General features: G+C 36.9%; 1 protein-coding gene across 2 annotated transcripts in view; it reads left to right on the forward strand.

The window, feature by feature from the left end:
* cd2ap (CD2-associated protein) overlaps positions 1–21,930 on the forward strand; it is an 83,696-nt gene that overhangs the window by 38,738 nt on the left and 23,028 nt on the right. Inside the window, exons 7-11 of one of the 2 annotated variants that reach the window (XM_067417834.1) lie at positions 3,690–3,783; positions 5,405–5,499; positions 7,654–7,752; positions 7,963–8,016; positions 20,895–20,931. In XM_067417834.1, coding sequence (XP_067273935.1) covers positions 3,690–3,783; positions 5,405–5,499; positions 7,654–7,752; positions 7,963–8,016; positions 20,895–20,931 — 379 coding nt within the window. Of the gene's footprint in view, positions 1–3,689; positions 3,784–5,404; positions 5,500–7,653; positions 7,753–7,795; positions 7,863–7,960; positions 8,017–20,894; positions 20,932–21,930 lie in introns of both variants that reach the window. The other variant, XM_067417836.1, reaches the window with a different exon arrangement.

Genomic DNA, 21,930 nt, shown 5'->3' on the forward strand with positions numbered 1-21,930 from the left:
CACCTAGTCTTAATGTGCATCGCTATTTGTACTCATTGTGAATACACAGGCCACAAGAAGTAATGAGGTGTTTTTTTTTTGTTGATCACTTTTACTCGGGACATGCTAGCTGGCAACCTATGATTCCATTCATTATGCTAAGCTAAGCTAGCGGCGACCCTGCCAAACTAAAACAACGCATGCACTGAGTCAAAAATACATTTGCCCACATATCTAAATGTAGGAAAGAAGTTAAATAAGCCCTGTTTCTAAAAACAGTGGAGTGTTCCTTTAAATACAAAATGTTTAGATTCAGTGGACAGGTTGGGATGATCAAAATCTTATTACATGATACGAGTGATTTAATATTTTTTAAATGTACCTTTATAATTACAGTATAGATTTTTTTAGAGGTTTTTAGCAAGTCAAGAAAGAAATTAAATAGTGAAAATATATATTTAAAAAAAAACTGCTTATATTTCACTCTATAAATTAAAGGGTTAGTTCACCCAAAAATGAAAATTGTGTCATTAATTACTTATGTTACCCTAATGTCGTTCGACACAAAAACGCAAAAAAATAAATAAATAATGACTTATATAGTGATGGGCCGATCTCAAAACACAGATTCGAAATGTTATGAATCAGTGTATCGATTCATGATTCGGTTTTTGTGTCAAACTGCTGAAATCACATGACATTGGCGATCCGAATCATGAATCAATATGATGATTCATAACCGTTCGAAACATTGTTTTGAATTCGGCCCATCACTATACAAGTCGTTATTTAGGTTTTTTTTGCGTACAAAAACAATTCTCGACGCTTCATAAAATGATTGTAGAGCCACTGTTTGAGATGGGCTTTGTAACGACGTCTTTAGTGCCTTTATGGGTCTTGAGAGAGGAAATGACATTGGTGTCAATGAAGGCCTTTCTGAGCCATCGGATTTCAACACAAATATTTTCATTTGTGTTCCAAAGATGAACGGAGGTCTTACGGGTGTCGACCGACATTAGGGTAAGTAATTAATGACCTCACATTCCGTTACGTTGCTTCGACTTTGCTTTTCAACCCGGAAGAACAAAATTGCTCTGGAAAATGCACAAATAACCAATTTCCACTTATTGGTCAAATGTACGAGCGCTTTTAGTATTTTCAGCGATGTGCAGCCTCTAAATTTCTGTGCATGTCTCAAAAAATGTTTTGGGGTATATTGTAAAACAAATTTTTATGCAATCGCAATGCAATCGTGGCCTCCCTTTTTCCTTCTGATACCCTGCGGTTTTCCAATTTCTTGTCTTTCACTGATTGTGACTTTATCTTTCACTATCTTTCCCTCACTGTATGTCTTTAACTGTCTCTCCACTGTTGTATTTGTTAACTCAGGCAAGACAACCAACCCTGTGAAGTCACAGGTTGTAGTACTGCAAGATGGTGGCGTCTTTTCTACTGAAACTATAATAAAAAGTGTATATATTTTTTTCAATGGTTATATTTTATCTTGTTTGTTATATAGTTTTTGATTAGAGTGGAAATCAATATACTAAATAATGTTACTGACTGCTTAATTTCCACCAAATATTGCCATATAAAATTATATCATTGTCTTGGCATGTATGAAAATCTGTTCTGTCCATTCCCATAACCATAAGCAATGGAGCGTTGAAGAGTAATTGCATGTCTAACGGCTCTACAAGTTTTGCCAATGATTGCTTAAGACCTTACATATAGACAGACAGTCTCATGGTGAGGCCTTCCTTTTTAGGCAGTATGCCACTATTTTTGGACTTCATTATTTAGGGTGGCTGATTTGTGAAGCATTCTGGCATGCACTAGTTCTCTTATTATCGTTTGTGCTTTGCACAGCTCAAACTGAGAGCAGAATATCCCTGTCTGGCCTTTTGTTACATCCGCAGACAGCTGCAACACACATTTTAATTTCTAGAAGTGAAAAGTACATTTTGTCTAAGCAATGGTTCACCCTAAAATTAAAATATAGTCAGAATTTACTCACCATGGTGGTGTTGTAATAGTGTATGTCCTTTCTTTTTCTGACCAGAAGAGGAGAAAAGACGCACTGGTCCATATAATAGCAGTGAACACCGACCAACATACGTTTTTTTTTTTTTTTTTTAAGATGCAAAAGTATCACAGAATGGTCCCATGGGACATGTTGTATATTCAGGGGGTATACAATAGGGGTTGCTTAAATAAAAGAAAAAAACTCAATTGAATGTATTATTTAACCAAAATCCTTGGCCTTTAGTCTTTAGTGCACAGCTATGGAGCGCGTGCGTTCGTGAGACTATTAGCGCCACAGCTCACTCTGGCTCGCCCAGAAAAAGCACACAAGTTTTGAAAAATCCAGATTAATAAAAGCGCAACATGTGCCTAAAAATCCCCAAAAAACATCCGTGCTGACATGTTGAATGAATGACAGTGGGGATGACAGTTGACGATGTAAATGCGATAACTTCTTGTTATGACGAGCACATGTAAAGTCCATGTATTCCATGTAGTGTTCTTCTTAGTCTTGATTGCTCACAACTTATGTGCTTTTTCTGGGCAAGTCTCACAAATGCGTATGTTGCAAAACCATGCACAGAAGACCGATGGCCAGAGTCAAGATTTTCATTAATAAAAAAAGGAACAGCATAGTGCATTCAAAAATTTAATTATGATTTCATTCTTTTTTTTGGTACAACTAGCCCTACATTTATAGAAGCAACTTCTGTTTCATGCTTAAAGGGGTCATGATATAAATTAGTTTTATTTTAATATGTTTCTTGAGGCACAAAAAAAACAAAACATCTACATATGTGGATAAATGCTTTTCTACCCTCATTCTTGACACTGTCTGTTTTTAAGGCTTGTTAGTAAACATGCAATGTTATTATACAATTATAGAATTGCAATATTGTGAAATATTGCAATGTAAAATTATTTTAAAATGTAATTTATTCCTGTTTTGGCAAAGTTGAATTTTCAGCATCATTACTCCAGTCCTCGATGTCATGTGTTCCTTCAGAAATCATTCTAATTTGATGATTTGGTACTTAAAAAACATTTATTTTTATCATCAATGTTGAAAACAGTTGTAATGCATATTATTTGAAATAGTAAGACATTTATAGTGTTACAAAAGATTCCTGTCTCTTTTGGTCAATTTATTGCACCATTGTTGAATACAATTTCTTTTTTGTGTATTGTACTGATTAAACGGTAGTGCACATCATATTAAAGTTGTTAAATGCACCACAAATTACCCTCCACATTATTTTTAAGTCAATTAGGTCTGTTTACAGTATTAATGCTTTTAACCAATGCTTCCTCTCTCCCTTTTTATCACATTTTGCATCCCATTATGTCATTCAGATGAATTGAATCGTCTACTACGTCTCTTATCAAGAGCTCAGAGGTCATATATAAGATGTAGGGTTCTTACTCAATATTTGCTTACTCACTAAAAACAAACATTGGATTTTGTGTCCTTGCGCAGGTGCACTGCAAAATTCGAGACTAAATTTGGCACGCTTTCCCATTTAATTTGTACATATCTAACAGGCAGCAGTGGTTGTTGTTTACCCAGCATTCCTTTCATCCAGGCATGGCTGATCTGTCTCAGTCTGTACCTTCCAGTGTGCAACCGCATGTGTTTGTGTGGCTGCCGTGTCAGTAAATCCATTTGTGGTTCTGCTTCATTTTAGCCAATTCCATCATTACCATCTGCCACAAAACCCACCCCTTTGAGCACTCCTGAACCCCCTAAAGGAGAAAAAGAAGCAGAAAGCAAAGGAAAAGGTGAGTTCATGGGAAGAGTGACATAAAGCTGTATGTTTTAACCAAAATAATGATAGGAGATATATGGAAATGGAGCAGACATGATTGTCTGAATCTGACTGCAGTGATTATATGACTGACTTGACATGAGTTTTCCTCCTTTTGGGAATCAGAAGCCCAAATTATAGATTAGCATACCTATCTGTTTTTGAAAGTGCGTGTGCTTTACCAGGGTTTCTGCTGGTCTTAAACTCTCTTAATTTTACCTTATAAATGTCTTAAATGGGAGCAGAAAGTCTTCAATTTAATATCATGGCATTAGATTAGCGCCCTATGATTTCCACAATCCAGAAAGCGAGTACGGAATCACAGAATCCTTTCATAAAAATGGAATTGACTGTATAATAATGAAATGTCATGGAATTTCTCAACTTTTAGATGAATAAATTAAAAGTAGGACAGGTCAGTACACTTAAAGAAATATTCGCCCAAAAATGGAAAACCAGAATATGGTTAATAAAAAAAAAGGAATTTGAGAAGAAAAAAAAATAACTAATTGCATAGGGCCCTAAAAAAGTTTTTTTTTGTTGACATCCTTTTTGACTAATACAATTTAAAATGGAAAGCAAAAAATGAATAAATAGGGTTCTAAATTAAATTCCAAAATTAAATTGAATGTACTGCAAAAATTATTATTTTTTAATTAAATTTTAAAAAGAAGGAAAGAAAGAAAAAAAAAGTCTAAACATCCTTAAATCAAGATATATTTACTTGGGATGAAAAGTTAAGAAATGTAATTAGTTTTGTTTTATGAGAAATTGGAGAAAAAATGGGGGGGGGGATGCTTAAAACAAGAACAAGTATGTCAATGGTATGAAAATTACTTTTTCCATTTCATTTAGGCTGATTTTTTTCTGTATACCCACTGAATTTTTTTCTAACTCATTGGCAGATATTTGTTCTTGTTTTAATCATAAAATCACTTTCACAAGATCTTATGTAATTTTGCTTCTCAATTAAATGTATGTTGATTTAGGAATATTTGCGATATTTGAGAACAGAGCTATATACATTTATACGTTGTTGTTTTTTTTGTTTGTTTTTTTGTAAATTGAATTAAAAAGTAATGGAGATCTGTTGTAAATTGTATTTTCAAACTTTGAAGTGCTTCTAATACAACTCATTGAGTTCTTCCTAGACATCTACAGTTAAAGAACACATTGACGTATTGTTTCCATCAATTTATTCCTTAATTTTTTTTTTATTCACCTTGAAAAGGGCTTAAATTTACCTTCATAAAGCCTGCAGAAACCCTGTTTACAAATATATGATGAATTGTGAAGTGCATTTTCTTATGCAAACAACATCAAATCTCAAGAGAAAGTAGGAAGGCTTGAAGATAGCTTTCACCAGCTATTATAGACACCTTTGGGTGAAGTTTCTATATGCGCTGCCATGACTTTAAACGTGAAATTATGTCTGCACAACCCTTATGGAACAAATAACTTGGCAATGTGGCACTTCAGGCACCCTACAGCTTTTTACAGCACACGTTTTTGGTAAAGAGTCTGCTGTAGGTACATAAGACAAATCTTCGTAACCCATGTCATGGGTATATTATTTTTTTCTTTTCTCTCTGCAGTAAAGGAATACTGCAAGGCTACATTCGCCTATGAAGCAACTAACCAAGATGAGCTGGATTTAAAGGAGGGTGACGTCATCCATGTACTTAGTAAGGTATGTAATGGGCGGAGAAATGTCTTCTCAACCACAAATAAGCAACACTATTCAAAGAGTATTTTAAGGCAAAGTGTCCACATTAGGAACATTGGTCAATAAAAAAGGAATAAGACTAGCTTTAGTGTTTAGTCATGCAGTGTAAACCAGTTTGGTCACACGGGCTCCACCTTTTGCAAAAATGTTCAAACCAGTTAATTCTGATTGCTTTATTTAGACCAGTTATACTATATCATGTACTGCATTTTTGTCTGGTGTGTGAAGACGAAAGGGAGTGATGTTAGCTGTGTTACTCTAACCTACTTATCATTGTTTTTCATCATTGTCTACTCTATTGGTGTTGTCCTTTAGTTGTTGCATGTACATTGTAAAGCATCCTTGAGCACTGGAAAGGCACCTATATAAATAAAACATTATTATTATAATTATTATTCAATTTTTCCATCTATAATATATTGACAAAAATGTTGGGACGTCTGCCTTTACATGCACATGAAATTTAATGGCATCCCATTTTTAATCTGTAGGGTTTAATATGTAGTTGACCCACCCTTTGCAGCTATAACAGCTTCAACTCTTCTGCGTAGGCTTTCCACAAGGTTTAGGAATTTGGGGAATTTTTGATAATTCTTCTAGAAGTGCATTTGTGAGGTCCCAAAGGTGTTCTATCGGGATGAGGTCAGGACTCTGCAGGCCGGTCAAGTTCCTCTACACCAGACTCATTGAACCATGTCTTTATGTCATGTTGGAACAGGAAGGGGCCATCCCCAAATTGTTCCCACAAAGTTGGGAGCATGAAATTGTCAATGCTGAAGCATTAAGAGTTCCTTACACTGGAATTACACTGGATTAAGGGGCCAAGCACAACCCCTGAAAAACAATCATACACCATAATCCCCCCTCAACCCAACTTTACAATTGGCACAATGCAGTCAGGCAAGTAAAGTTCCCCTGGGAACCGCCAAACTCAGACTCTTCCATTGGTTATCCAAACAGAGAAACAGGATTCATCAAGAGAACACATATCCACGGCTCTTGAGTCCAGTGGTGGCGTGCTTTACACCATTGATTCCAATGCTCTGCATTGCGCTTGATATAAGGCTTGGATGCAGCTGCTCAGCCACAGAAACCCATTCCATGAAGCTCTCTACACTGTTCTTAAGCTAATCTGAAGGCCACACGAAGTTTGGAGGTCTGTAGCTATTGACTGCAGAAAGTTGGTGACTTCTGCGCACTATGCACCTCAGCATGGGCTGACCCCAATCTGTGATTTAATATGGCCTACCACTTTGTGGCTGAGTTGCTGTTGTTTCCAATTGCTTCCAATTTGTTATGATACCACTAACAGTTGAATGTGGAATGTTTAGTAGTGAGAACATTTCACAAGTGGAACCTATCATGGTACCACGCTTGAATTCACTGAGCTCCTGAGAGTTACCCATTCTTTCACAAATGTTTGCAGAAGCAGTCTGCATGACTCCTGTGGCCATGGAAGTGATTGGAACACCTCAATTCAATGATTTTGAGGGGTTTCCTAATACTTCTGGCAATATAGTGCATGTCAGAGAGGTAGATTCAATGCTAGAATTGCATATTATACATTGAAATGAAGAATATTAATATCTTATGCATGGAAATCGCTCTTCAAACAAAGATGAAAATAGTGTAAACCGGTATGTACTGTAACGCAATTCTTTGCTATTACAGACAGAGCTCTCAGATGGGGATTCTGATGTGAAACCATTAATTCTACACTGATCGGAGACAAAGTGTCTTGTTAGTGCATAGCCTAGTGCACGTGTTTGATGCTATCTGCAGACATTCTGAACATTTTGAGACTTTAGCTGTTGTATATCATACTAATGACTTCTGTTTTGTTATAAACCTGAGGATTTGTTTGCTTTATTTAAGTTAAGACACACTGGGATCGTTTCACACAGTCACCTATTGTCTGTCAAAGGCCTTGAGCAGGAAGCTGATCAAAGCTTGTTTAATACATGACCACCATCTAGTGGCAAGGGATATATCTACATTTCCCATTCATAATGCTTTGTATTTAAGCTTTTAAGACATATTATTCAGAAACTATTGTGTAGTATTTCATTTAATAAGCCATTTATATTTAGAGTGGTTGAACGGTTTTGGATGTTTTAGGACACAGGAGAGCCGGGCTGGTGGAGAGGAGAGATCAACGGCAAAGAGGGAGTTTTCCCAGACAACTTTGTAGCTCTGCTTCCTGAGACAGACAAAGAGGTAAATTTACAGTCATTAATGCTGTTATTTATGTCTACCTTAGGAGTCTTCATTTTCTGGAAAGGAAATTGAACAACCCAATGCAGACGTGCAATTTAGAGAATGCAGAAAGGAAAGTTTTTACCTCAAAACTACCAGTTTACAGTTACGACAAGTAAAATCTTTTAAAATTATCTGTAATCAAAAGTTTTTCTTATCTTTTCTATACAGACACTAACATCCAAAGGCTCCATTAAAGTATCTTCTAAACAGGAACCAGAGGAGGTAAGAATTGTATATATTTTGTCGGAAAATTGCTCATTGGAATTAGGCATGTGCCGATTTTCGATAATGCGATTTATCACGATAATGAATATGCACGATATTGTTATCGTGGGAACTTTAAAATATTGTAAATAATAATTTATTAACAATTAATAATTTTTTTATAATGCACCTAAGAATACTTTGCCCATCAACCGTATAAATGCTCAACAGCTGTATTCTGCGTCAAAGGGACGCGCGTTCAGGTGTAATATGAGAAGCGCATGAACGAGTGAAGGAGACGCGCTGCTGAAGTGCCGCTCAGTGACAGCAGAGGGCGCTGATGAACTGCAGAATGCAGCGCTTTCTCCGGAAACCCCGCAAACAAACAAAACGCGTGTAGTTTTTAAAACAGCCATTCGTTTTTTGTAATCTCAATGTTGTTCATCAGAGCAACAAATACTTAATACTTACAGACTTAACAGGCAATTTATTTTCAAACTTAAACATTTTTATGTTTTAATATGGACTACAACATGCTCTAATGATTAGAACTGTTCTAATTATTTGTTATTGTTCATTAAAACTTTGAGACATACGACTTCATTAGTTAACATGTTCATTCATTATTACCAAACTGACAATGAAATATACCTATAAAGAATTAATCATTCTATGTTAATTTCTTAGCTACTATTTTATAACATTAAAGCTACACTGTGTGATATTTTCTCCCATCTAGCGGTGTAAAGGTATATTACCATCCAGTGAATAATTGTTTCTGCTCCTCTCAATTTCGATTTCGTTTCAACTCCTACGGTGGCCGATTTAGTCATGGCTTTCAATTCGACCTCTTCGGTGAATGTTGCGTCAACTCAAGTGATGAGGTAATTTTTGAAAACTATTATAATTTGCAGTTATTTAATTTACCAAATGATCTATGATCAAGTTAATCTATGTAAAATGAATAATAGAGCTGAATAATAACCAGTTCATTGCTAACATCAGCTATCAGGTTCCCAGACGAATGCAAGCTCTTAGTAAAGTAACTTTTATCAGTGCTATCATTATTCTGTATATTGTACAACACCACTAGCGTAAGGCAAACAAATTATAATGCAATTAAAATATTAATCTCATGTTATCCGTCATAGAACACGGATTTATGTTACAAGGTAAACAATACTTTTTCATCATTGCCGCGAGGAAAACTATCCTAGACGTCGTTCTAGTGTTATGCACAGCATACCATGATATTATTAGCCAAGCAACAATAAAACTTCCAATATACACAAATAGGCTGAATTAATGTTACCTGTCGAGAAGAAAGCAGGCAAGGTCGGCGTTCTTTTTAAAATCGTTGCTCCTCATGAGCTCTTTCCATCTTGGAAAGGCCACTCCAGTATTTACTTTTTTGTCTTGTTGATTTGCCTGTCGCGTTGCCGTCTTAATTCTCTTTTCCGCTTCCTTGGCGACTCTGATACATATCCCGCAATGCTACTAGGTCCCCGACCGGGGTCGAATTCGGTAATCAATTCCGGGACGTGGTTGCTTTTACACAGAAGGCGACCCGGCAATGTTCCGGGAATATTGCGGGTCCGACGTGCAGTGTGAAAGGGGCTTAAGAGTGATGATCCTCCATCATCATAAAGCAGCCTCAAGCAATCCCCCTCTTCACATTCGACACAGTGCCATCGAGTGTTAAAACGCGAAAAGCGAAGCTTGAATTTACGGGTATGTCCCTCTTTGGCAAATGTACTTTCAAGATGGAGGAGCAACATGGCGACCGCCATCCGAACCCTCAACACTTATGTATTTTCAATGGTATATTATAAAATTATGAGAGTGCATTATTACTTGAAAGAAGTAAATATACATTAATGAGCACATATATTTTTGAAAGAACTAAGTGATTTTAGCTAAGAATAAACTAAAAAAGTTACACAGTGTAGCTTTAAAATCAAAATAACTTTGTTAATGGACCTAAGATAAAACTAACAATGATCAGTATTTCTTAACTAACATTACCAAAAACATTATACTTTCTGTACCAAATCTAGCTATTGCTCAATCTTAGTTAATGCAAATAATGAGACCTTATTGTAATTTGTTAGCCTACCTGTTGTTCTTTGTAGCCTAATTCTTTTGCAGTTTAATCTGTTTAAAAATTGTACTTTTACAGCTCTGAAAAAAATCAAGAGAGCACTTAACATTGATTTCTCATTGATTTCTCAATGTTAAGTGGTCTCTCAATTTTTTTTCCAGAGCTGTATATATTTTTGGTGCATTATTGTATTTTAACATTCAGTTATTTTTGTTATTTTAAAAAAATGTTCTTAAAGCTGTTATGCTATGGCAACACTTTTTTTCAATATCGTGATAATATCGCATATCGTGATAAAACTTCAGCAATTAATTGCAACATGAAAAATTGATATCAGCACATGCCTAATTGGAATACACTTCAATGCATCAGTTTTGCAATCCTTTCATGCATCAATTTGTTCAAGAGCATTAAGACAAATTATGTTGTTTTGTTGTAGATAAATGCATACATTTCAAGATATACATTACCATTTTTGGACGCACATTCTCATTCTTTATATTTCTAATAATAAAGTCATTAAAATCTATAACAGAACTGGCAGTATGGGAATCATTTAGCAACCAATTATTTACTTATTCCAAAGGAGCCAGCTATATTTTTGTTAAGAAATTTATATGGCGCAATATTTTACAAAACTTATTCCAAGTATTTTAGGATAGATTAAAATGTTGTTAGATGATGAGCTACATGAATGAGGTCAATTGTGTCTTAAAGGATTAGTTCACCCAAAAATAAAAATTCTGTCATTAATTACTTATGTACCCTCATGTCGCTACACCCGTAAAGACACCCATAAGACGTTCATCTTCCGAACACAAATGAAGATATTTGTGTTGAAATCCGATGGCTCAGAAAGGCCTTCATTGACACCAATGACCTCTCTCAAGACCCATAAAGGCACTAAAGACGTCGTGACAAGGCCCATCTCACTACAGTGGCTCTACAATCATTTTATGAAGCGACAAGAATAGTTTTTGTGCACAAAAAATCTAAATAACGACTTGTATAGTGATGGGGCGATTTCAAAACAAAGCTTCGAACCATTATGAATCAGCGTATCGATTCATGATTCGGAAAATGTCACGTGAATATCATGTGATTTCAGCAGTTTGGCGGTTTGACATGTAATCCAAAACATGAATCGATATACTGATTCATGACGGTTCTAAGCTTTGTTTTGAAATCGGCCCATTAATATACAAGTCTTTTATTTAGTTTTTTTGGGGGGCGCGCACAAACTATTCTCGTGAGGTGGACTTTGTAAAAATGTCTTTAGTTTCTTTTTATGGGTCTTGAGAGAGGAAATGACATTGGTGTCAATAAAGGCCTGTCTGAGCCATCGGTTTTTAACACAAATATCTTAGTTTGTGTTCCGAAGATGAACAAAGGTCTTGCGGGTGTCGAACGGCATGAGGGTAAGTAATTAATGACAGAATTTTCCTTTTTGGGTGAACTAACCTTTAACTTGTAGTGTATATTTGGTGTCATCAAAAATAGTGAGGTTTTATTTATTTTTAAATTGCTAAATCTAGCCCTGCTCTTCGATGAATTGCCTGTATTAAACATTTTAATCAAAGACTTTAAAAACCAAACAGCAGTTCAAATGATATCAGGGGACTTTAAATTTACACTTGACTTTCGGTGATTCACTGTTGGGCATTTGAGCTTGAAATAAGCATTTAAATCAATTGCAGCCACTTATCTCCACCATGTGTTTCAAAAACACAGCTTCATTCTATCTTTTGAGATCTTGCCCTGAGGGTGCGTGTTTAACCACATTTTGGCAAACTGTGGAACAACAGACCCCTTTTTATGGTGAAAAGAACATTATTTGTTCAAAGCACCAGCTACCATCACTAGCGAACAAACATAGGGTTTGTGAGCGCAAAACTGCAAAAGTTATGCTCTGCCACATCCATTTTCTGGAGAAATTCTGTGAAGCCTCATGTCCCTCCACTGACTGGGGTCATGGGTTGATCTGCTCCCGGCATACGTGTTTTCTTTCTTAAAAAAAAAAAAAACATTTTCCTTTTCAACCTGATTGGCCTGAATGATTGTCTTTGTGCTGCTGCAGTAAGAATGTGATGAGCTGAAGCTCATGTGATGGGTTGTGGAGGGTCAGCGAGCAGTTCATGAAGATGTAAAAGAGTTCATTTCTCCAACGGACTCTAGGGTCCCCATGATCAATCCTTTATCCTTTAAGCATCCTGTCAGATGATAAGACTGTGATCTCTGCATCAGGAAATAAAGGGACAGATGGCATTTCCTCGAAGGCAATTTCTTGAAATTGTTGTTGATATTAGTGCATTCAAATAAACAGTACACAAGATGTGGTAAGACCACAATATTGGCCATTTTTAAGTATTATTATGATTATGATTATTATTATTATAATTATAATAATAATTATTATTATTATCTGTTAATAATGCATTTATAATTTGTTTTAATTATTTATATACTTTATGATTAAGTAGCAGTTGTCTGCATTCCCTTATATGTAGGCTACATTTTTGTCTTGACAACAATTAGTTTAGCATGGTAATGGATATGAAATTGTATTTGGTGTTGTCGGAAGAGTTGCTACGCTCCTGAAGTTGTATATTACTGGTGATAATATGGTTAAAAATTAGGGGTGGCAGGTTACTTGAACTGTTCAAAATGTAGCCTCGTGCGCGTATGCTACCTCAGACAGTGGGTATCCTTTTCGCGCAAAATAAGGTCTGCGTGTGTGTGCGTGTGCGTGTGCGTGTGCGTGCGCGTGCGCGTGCGCGTGCGTGTGCGTGTGCGTGTGTATGTGTGGGGGTGGGGCATGTTTTTGTGAAATATCAGGACACAGCTATTAAACTATTATGACATAGCTATTAAAGAGAGGGTGAAATATGAGGACATTACCCACCTACCTCTCTCTGTTTATGTCTATGGCGAGTCACACAGGGACTGTGCTCCTCCGCAGCGGTACCTACCAGTCTGGTCTGAAATAGTCCCAATATAAACACTTATTATATGATTCAGGGTAAGACAAAAACATGGTTTAGAAAATTGATTCATGTTGTACATTGTCTTTGTATAATATTTGTAAATCTTGAACACAAAAAAAGTACGGACAGCAGCTTTAAAATAAGCAAAATAATCTGCCAGTGGGGTAAGCAAAATAATCTTAAAACAATATTATTTTTCATTACCCCAATGTCAGATTATTTTCCTTATTTTAAGCAAAAACTCTCTTAATTTTGAGTTATTTTTTTACCAAAACAAGACAATAATTTTTGCTTGTCTAGTAAAGGTTTCTTAATGTAAGAATTTTTTGAAATTTTGACTAGAAATAAGACAAAAATACTAAGTAAGAAAAGCATTTTTTGAAGTGCACAGTGCATTGTTCTGATAAAAATTGAATACATTAAAAGTGTTACGCCAATGTGTTGGACAGCTTAAGCAGGAGACAGTTAGGAAACAACTTCTACATAATATAAATGTTTTTAAATACTTTATCCTAAATTGTGGACAATTAAACCATATATGCTGAAGTACATTTCTGGAGTGTTAAAAGAAAAAAACAACAAGAACCGTACAGAACCGAAAACCTTGACCCACAATATTTTAATATAATATAATATATACAATATTTAACATAATATATATCACAATATTTTTTTCCATATGATATTGTTAATTATTTATTTAACCTTAATATGGAAGGAAACGTTTTCCACATCTGTTAGACCTTGAGAATTAATGTAAACATGTTAAAGGTGCACTATGTAGTATTTTTGCAGTAAAATATCCAAAAACCACCAGGCTAGTGTTATATATTTTGTTCAGATGAGTTCTTACAATACCCCAAATGTTTCCAACTATTCGCCTGTCAATTGCATCATATCTGCGTTACCCTCGGTTTCCGGTTTTGTTTGGCAGAAACGCTTTACTCTTAGCAGTGTGAACAAGTGTCACAGCAGCCGCAGAGCGAACGCACAGAGTAATGTCATAACATCATTTTAAACACACTTAAATGTATCTGCTATGATAAACAGAGCTGCGTTACCTCATACTCATGACCGGAAAAACTGAAATGGCGCCTGCGACTGTGTCTCTTCATAATAAAAGTCCCGATGCTCGTGGAGCGTGTTTGCATAACACCACATTTACATTTAATCATTTAGCAGGCGCTTTTATCCAAAGCGATTTACAAAAAGGGGAGAGCAATAGAAGCAATGAAACAAACAAGGGCTACAACCTCCAAGAGCTGTAAGAATTCTCAGTTAATCGAGCACATTACACAAACTTTTTTATTTATTTATTTTTAAGACAAAAAAAATGAAAATTAAATTGGATAGTTAAGTGCTAGTCTTTATTGGTCAGGTGCAATTGGAAAAGATGTGTCTTAAGATGTTTTTTGAAAATGGCTATAGACTCGGCTGCACAAATTGAGATTGGCAGGTCATTCCACCAGGTGGGAATGGTCCAGGAAAAGGTCCGTGAGCCTTGCTCAATCACTCTAGCGACCTTGCTCAGCTCCACAACACTCCGTCCTGCTCTGCTTCATACTACAGTAACATTAATAACCGTAACCTTTGATTTGAATAGGCGCCCTCTAGCAGCCGGAAAAAGTACATAGTGCAATTTTATTTTGTTTTACAATTAAACTTCACAGAGACCTTTTAATTTAGGGCCTTTTATTTTGACGGTTTGTCCAATCAGTTCAACCAAACGGTGTAGTTAACAATGTAATTGTCACCAGGTTGTGTTAAGGACCCATCAGCCTGCACCATCTAGGCTGTGTTCGAAATCGCCCCCTAAACCCTCATTCACTATTCCCTACATTAGTCCACTAATATAGTCCACTTGAGGGAGTGAAGGAAAACAAGTGAGTGAATTCGGACACTGACTGAGCCGGAAGGGCTGCCGCTTTTGCAGTTTCTGCTTGCTGTTTATTTGAAACAAACTGGCAGCTCCAGTAATGATGAAAAGATTTATCTTGAACTCTGCCGTGGAAACTAGCATGTATAAACTATAATCAAACAATTTAATAATCAATAAAAAATGAATTAAACCTGTATGCATGATAGTGCGCTGATTTTGCTCAATTTGGAATCGATTTCGTACAGAAGAGCTGCACGATGAGTGTATCTTGTAGCACAGGGTGAAATCCGTATATACATTCACGATTTGAGGGAAATATGCATTTAATCGCAACGGACAGGCATCGAATGCCGCCGTCGGTGTATGTGTTCGAATTTTAAAGGTGCTGCGTGTCCGGTGCGAAGCTCAGTGGCCTTAAAGGGGCGATCGCTCAGCGCCGCGACACGTCTTTATAACACTAATATTAAACACCCCCATATTGCCAAAATGGTATGATCCTCGTTTCATAACACCCGCGAAGATTCTGTAATATAGATTCAATATAGGCTATACTACTATATATATATAATTTTTTATATTTTATAACATTTTTCTATTATTATTCCTTACATAACCCTTTCCCAGTAAGTTAGTGCCACACAAGAGCACTATATAGGGTTAACAATAGGAGCTTATGAATTACAAGCTGCATGACCATTGCATAAGAGAATAGGACGTTTCAGTTGTTGTATGAAAAGCTCTTAATTTTGCTGTTCTCTCAATTCTATAATTTGAAAAACAATTTAAAATAATATTTCGTAAAAGCACGACATGACGCAGCAGCTGTTCTCGGAGGAAAAATCTTGCGGAAATACTTCTGCAGGTATAAGCATGTCTACGTGTGACACAAAGCAATCACCACACTGTAAGCATACATTTTATTTTAACAAACAAACAAGCAAATTTTAAACTAAACAGAGATCATTATCTCCAGCGCCTTCAGTGTCAGAATTCGCTCACTTGTTTTCATTCACTCCTTTAAGTGAACTAGTGGAGTAATGGGGAATGAATGAGGGTATACAGGGCGAATCGGACAGCGGTAATTCATTCAGCGCGCGACTCTCACAGTGCGTTGAGAGTGAGAATGATTCAAAAGCATAACGCCGCATTCACACGGGGCGTAGGCGTTAACGCTTCCCATTTACTTTGAATGGGTGACATCATCCGTTGCCGAACTGAATTGTGGGTTCCGTCGCGGCGCTTCACTCGCGTTGCAACCGGCAGAAGTTGAAGAATTCTCAACTTTTCAAGCGCCAGCGCAGGCGTCATCCAATCAGATCGCCGTATGCAAATATCCTACAGCAGACGCAAGCCAATTGCGTTCATTACTGCTCCGTGAACCATCCAGACCACAGACCGTTAAAAATCCAGACGCAGCTCCTGGACCACTACGTGATATTCTTCCCGCTGTCTGCGCTTTTTCAGGATTTAATGTACTTAACAGCTTCGTGCACCTGTGCAGTGCGCTGACAACAACTACACGGGCAATCGCACTCGCACATACAACCAAAAAAGGCGCTTTTTTGTTTTGTGTTTTGGTCTAAGCGGCAAGTTAATGTGATTGGCTGTTGTCACTTTGACGATCGCGTCAGCACCCAGCTTCAGCCACGCCCTCCGTCAAGTGTTAACGCTTACGCCCCGTGTGAATGCGGCGTAAGGAGTCGTTTGCTCTTGAAACGCTCTCGCGGTATTTATGAGCCGATCAGTCTGCGCAGCGCTGGTACATCGAACAAGCCTCTTCCTCCATTGCTCGTACTACATCGGCTGTACACTCATTATTGCGGTGCATTGTGGGATTGAATTAGCGCACTCAAAAACGTCCAAGTGGTTTCTGACACCCCTACAAATGACTGTCCCCTCAAATAGTGCCCTATTTAAGGGTATAGGGGACGATTTCGAACACAGCCCTAGAGTTTCAGTAAATTGACTGGTTTACACACATTGGAAATATATAGTTTTTTTTTGGGTTGTTACTTTTGAATTCCAACTTCGCATTTTAAGTTCTCAATTTTACATTTGAATTTCAATCTGCAGGATATTACTGCTTTTTTGACATTTTTGACATCATGAGCATTTTAACATTTAACCCCTTGGCCCTTGATTTCCAGGTATGTCTCTGATGTTGAGGAAGAGGAAATTGTTTTGCCTCTCTTTGGCCCCAAACAGATTTCTTCATAGATATGGTTGGTTAGAGATGGTCTAATGTCATCTAAATTGTGAGCTGTTGAGATTGCTTGAACTGCCTGTGACAGTAATTGAACCAAACGTATTTACTGTAAGATCTCATTTCAGTGTTATTCCTGTAGTAGAGATTTAAGCTGTATCTGATTCACAGAGAGTTGCCATTATAGTAATCATTCCTGCTTTGCTATTTCTAGCACAGGTAGAATTCTTTTTACTACTTTTTTTTCATTCCTTGAAATGCACAATTTTGAGAGTGAATCCAGCATTTATATGTTATTATTATGGATGGGCCTATGTGTATTGAAGTGTATGTGGCTGCTTGTCAAGATTAGAAAGCATTCTGAATGTATTATAGGCCTTTTAATACTTTGGGTATATGCCTAGACAGCGTGCAAAGAGCACACCCCTATAACCACTAAAAGCTGTCACTCATTCAATGAATGCAATCTAACAGAGTTCCGTTATATTAATCAGTGAAGCTGACGACACAATGAATCTATTATTTACATAATGTTTACGCTTTGTTAGAGAGGATTTGCGCGCATGCAGATCTCGGCATTGGACAATAACTCAAGCAGTGCGTGGACTGTAACTTCAACACCTGTGATTGGCCATTGCGTTCAAGAAATCAACAAACATGTCTGTGGTTGGCTACATTACTCACCAGAGCTATAACTCTAACCATCGCAAGTATAGATACACACTGGGTCTTTGGCCAACTGTTTTCTTTTTTTCTAATAATATATTATTATGGAGAAAACAGATCCTAGATCAGCTGTTATGGCAACTTTTCCCTCTAAAAGCAATCAGTAGCAGAAGCAGCAAGTAGCTGTGGTTTGAGTGAAAAAATGACACGCTATTATCAAGTCTGTCTCTCTCCGGGAGACACCCCGGCGCCAGGCCTGGTTTTGTGTGTTTTTTGCGGCATTCATGCTGAAAATCAATGCTGCTCCCCTCAGTGTTTTAGCCACTCAATGAGCGTAAACCGTAGTCACTCAGGTCGACGGTGACACCACGAACATACCCTGTTACATAACAATGTAACACATTTGCATAATGCCAGCTTATGGTCTTCATTTTCTGCCCACGAACAACATCTACTTTAACCCACCGTAATTGTCGAGTTGTAAAGGCCTGAAAGAGTTTGTGTTGTTGACACTTTACAAATTCATTTTGCATGAACTTCTGAAGCACGAGGGCTGGCATTGCAAATGGTATGGGAACAAAATAACGGAATCATTACTGTTCATAACAGGAGGAATCATTTAGACCTGAAATTCAGATGTGGTATGGAACGTTTTGTTTTTGACATGCTGTAAGTAGTAGACCAATCACAACAGAATGTGCTGTCTGACCAATCAGAGCAGAGTAGGCTCTCGGAGAGGGGATTTTATTTTATTTTTTAGAAATTTTGATGTGAAATTTGTAAGTTTTGCAAAAATTACAGTGATTTATTTTTTTATTGTATTATTTATTTTTTTAACCTTGGATGAATGGACACTTTCTAAGTAACCTTTAAAATTGAATAATAGGAGCACTTTAACAACAGTAAGTGGAGCGCTCTTGTTAATGTTCTCTCTGAATGTAAAATGATTGGAATTAGTTGTTGTTTTTTAATCCCCCTTTATGCTTATTAAACCAGATATCTAGTGAAGTTAATAAACGTAATTTTGGGAGGAGTACGCCCATCTAATCTTTCAATTAATACCAAGGTATAAAACCAGCAGCTTACCTCTTCCCCTTTTTAGTTCCTGAAGCATCCCTCCTCCTCCCCTGCTCCTCCTTTTGTACAATTTTGTACACCACACTGGTGTTGGTTGAGGAGAGATCCCTGACACGAGTGTAAAGCGCTTTGGGTGTACAGTAGTACATATAAAAGCGCTATATAAATGACTCATTCATTCATTATTTTATTCATTCAATTTGCCTGTTATAGGGGGCAATCGGAGCTCGGGTAGAATATCCTCTCCGAGCCCCTCTATAGCAGACAGCAAGCCAAATCTGTTTACCACTTTCACTAAGATTAAATGGGCACACAAACTCGTGAATTCATATTTCTCTCAGGATGATTATCCAAAACATAGTGGCTTAAGCATCTGTTTGCCAGAGTGCTAAAAATTTAGGGTGAATTTAGGGTAATTGGGACATCCAATTCATCTCAATGGCAAAAAGTGTTCCAATCACCCTGAATTGACCCTATATGTGCAGCTGTGTTTCTTTGTTTGTAGACTTTTGTGACACATGCCATATGAAAAACTGAACTTATGAACCAAAATGTTAACATATTGTCAAAATGAAATAAAAAGTTTACTTAGTGATTACATGGTCCTGGCTTATTGTGAACAACTGCACATTATTCCAATGCAAAAAAAAATGTATTCATAATCTTTCATCAAAATGTTAACTTCATAAAGACTTTCTAAAATCATTACCAGCAGTTAATGCAGTGATCTACTGCTGACTTAAGAAGCACACATGGACGGTCTTGGATTCAAATACAACCCTGGTGCTGTTGTAGTCCTGTTTTTTTTATATATATATATTAATGGAAAATTGCCAGTCATTATTTAAATTTGATTTTATTATTGAAATATCTTTAAGATGGTATGTTGATTAAGGGTTTAAATTATGAACTTGCTTGTATGATTCTTTAGAGTGTGGCAGAGAACCCTTATATGATCATCTTAATCAGCAATGATTAGTGATGCATGCCAGAATCATGTACATAAAAGAGGTCATGCACATGCATGCTGACCTACTCATAAATGATACATATCTGTCAGTTGCAAATGTTGATCTATGCCTCTGTTGTTGATTGAACTCTCACTCATGCTGAGATACAAATGCTAAGAGAGACGATTTAGGTAATCAGTGAAGCCCATTCATTGGCGCTGATATGTTGCAAGAGTCATCAAATCCTCCATCAAAGAGGAGGTTAGGGATTTCCAGCCTCAGCCATTTCATATGTTTCGGTTCCTGCTGATTTTTGTTAAGCTTTTCAGGATCTTGTTTTAGTTATGCAGAATCTAATCTAATGTTAGCCTGACCTGTGGGGACGGGTTGGGAATTGAAAATTAATACATTTCTGGAATTGGATTATGGCCCGGAATCGGATACTTATTTAAATTCCGTTTGACTCCTGTGTTTGTGTTTTTAATGTGGTTTTCAAGTGCAAGAAGATGCAGAAATAAAACTTTTTTTCGCACTCGCATGCAGTTTTCTGTGCTGGACACAGTTTTCTGTGCTTGAGTTCTCTTTTGTAACTACTTTCAGTTTTATTCATTTTTTTTGTCAGTGACCTTCAAAATATGTTGTTGCTAGGTGTTCGATTATTAGCTGCATGCAGCTGACATGATGTGACGGGCTTTAACAGTGGTACTTGAAGGGAACATGCCAATATGCATGCATGGATAAGGTCACAAGAAGGTCTGTTACATCCATTTAGAAAAAGTTTTAGTATTTTAATTTCATGCTGACTTTATGACTGCAGCACTCCGTGTAAAACCACATTCTCCAGCATAATCTGAGAATGATCCAACAAGCATCTCATGCTTCAATGGAAGCAAAATCTTCTGACGGTCTGTCAGTTCTCATTATCAAAGTCACACGTTTTCCTTTTTCGCAGTCCTAAAAGTTTACTTCCAGGCTGAAATTAGATTTTCAATCCCAGATTTTCAACGCATTCTCGTATTTTGTTGTTTCTCCACAGAAGCCAAAGAAGCCTCCACCACCATCCAAAACCACAGGTATATCACATCTACAGCATACCACTTCACATCTCACTGATTTCATGAATTTTATTACATCACTTCACTCTTCTCTTTTCATTTCAAGCTGCTGTGAGACCGTTGAGGTATAAAATGAGCTTAAAGTGTCATCATGCGCAATCTGGTTGTTGAGATAATGCTCAATGACTCTCCTGCAATCATATATGATAAGAAGCCCTGCGATCAGTTTAAAGCTCATTGTCATCAAACATCTTTTTCTTGTTTTTGCCTGTCAGTGACCTTTAAGATTTAAAAGATGCTAGCTGATATTCAATTATTAGCTGCAGGCAGCTGACATGATTTAATGGGCTTTGACAGTTGGGTCTTGATGGGAACATGCCAATATGTCTGATTTGTATGTGAATGAGTGCTACAAGATGGCATATTGATTTGAGCTGCTTCCTCTGTGGCTTTCAGAGAGGTATGCTGGTGTATACTGAGAAGATTAGAGGTGATTCAAGATAATTTGGCATATTTAATTATGGCATTGAACACAGAGACCATGCGTGCCCACCACTGATCTATATAGAGAACTGGATTGCTCATGACGTCACAAAACGTGAAGCCGCCGCGCCGCCATATTGGTATTCCCTAGTAAGCTTGTGCGCTCTATTGAATGAATAGGTTATTAAATGGTTTTACTGAGAAAACATTGCCTAAGGAGACACTGTTTTTATATCTGAAGTCTCCCTGTACAATCTTACAACACAAACCTCCAAAGCATGTATAAATGTTTATTTGTTTAAAGTCAGGAATTCCCCCTGCTTATTAAAATGTTGTTCGTATTCATTGTAGTGATGAACATGAGCCCGACGTGCGGACGAGACACTTCAGCTTGTGTTTTACAAATGTCAAAGCACGCATTCTGAAATCGGAATAAAGATGAATGCCTTGTAACCTGCAATTGCCTTGTACTGTTGTGTTTATGTATTATGTTGCGTTGTAGTGTTGTTTTTATTTATACAATAGACTAACTGA

Source organism: Pseudorasbora parva, chromosome 15 (assembly GCF_024679245.1).
Source record: "Pseudorasbora parva isolate DD20220531a chromosome 15, ASM2467924v1, whole genome shotgun sequence".
Lineage (NCBI taxonomy): Eukaryota > Metazoa > Chordata > Actinopteri > Cypriniformes > Gobionidae > Pseudorasbora > Pseudorasbora parva.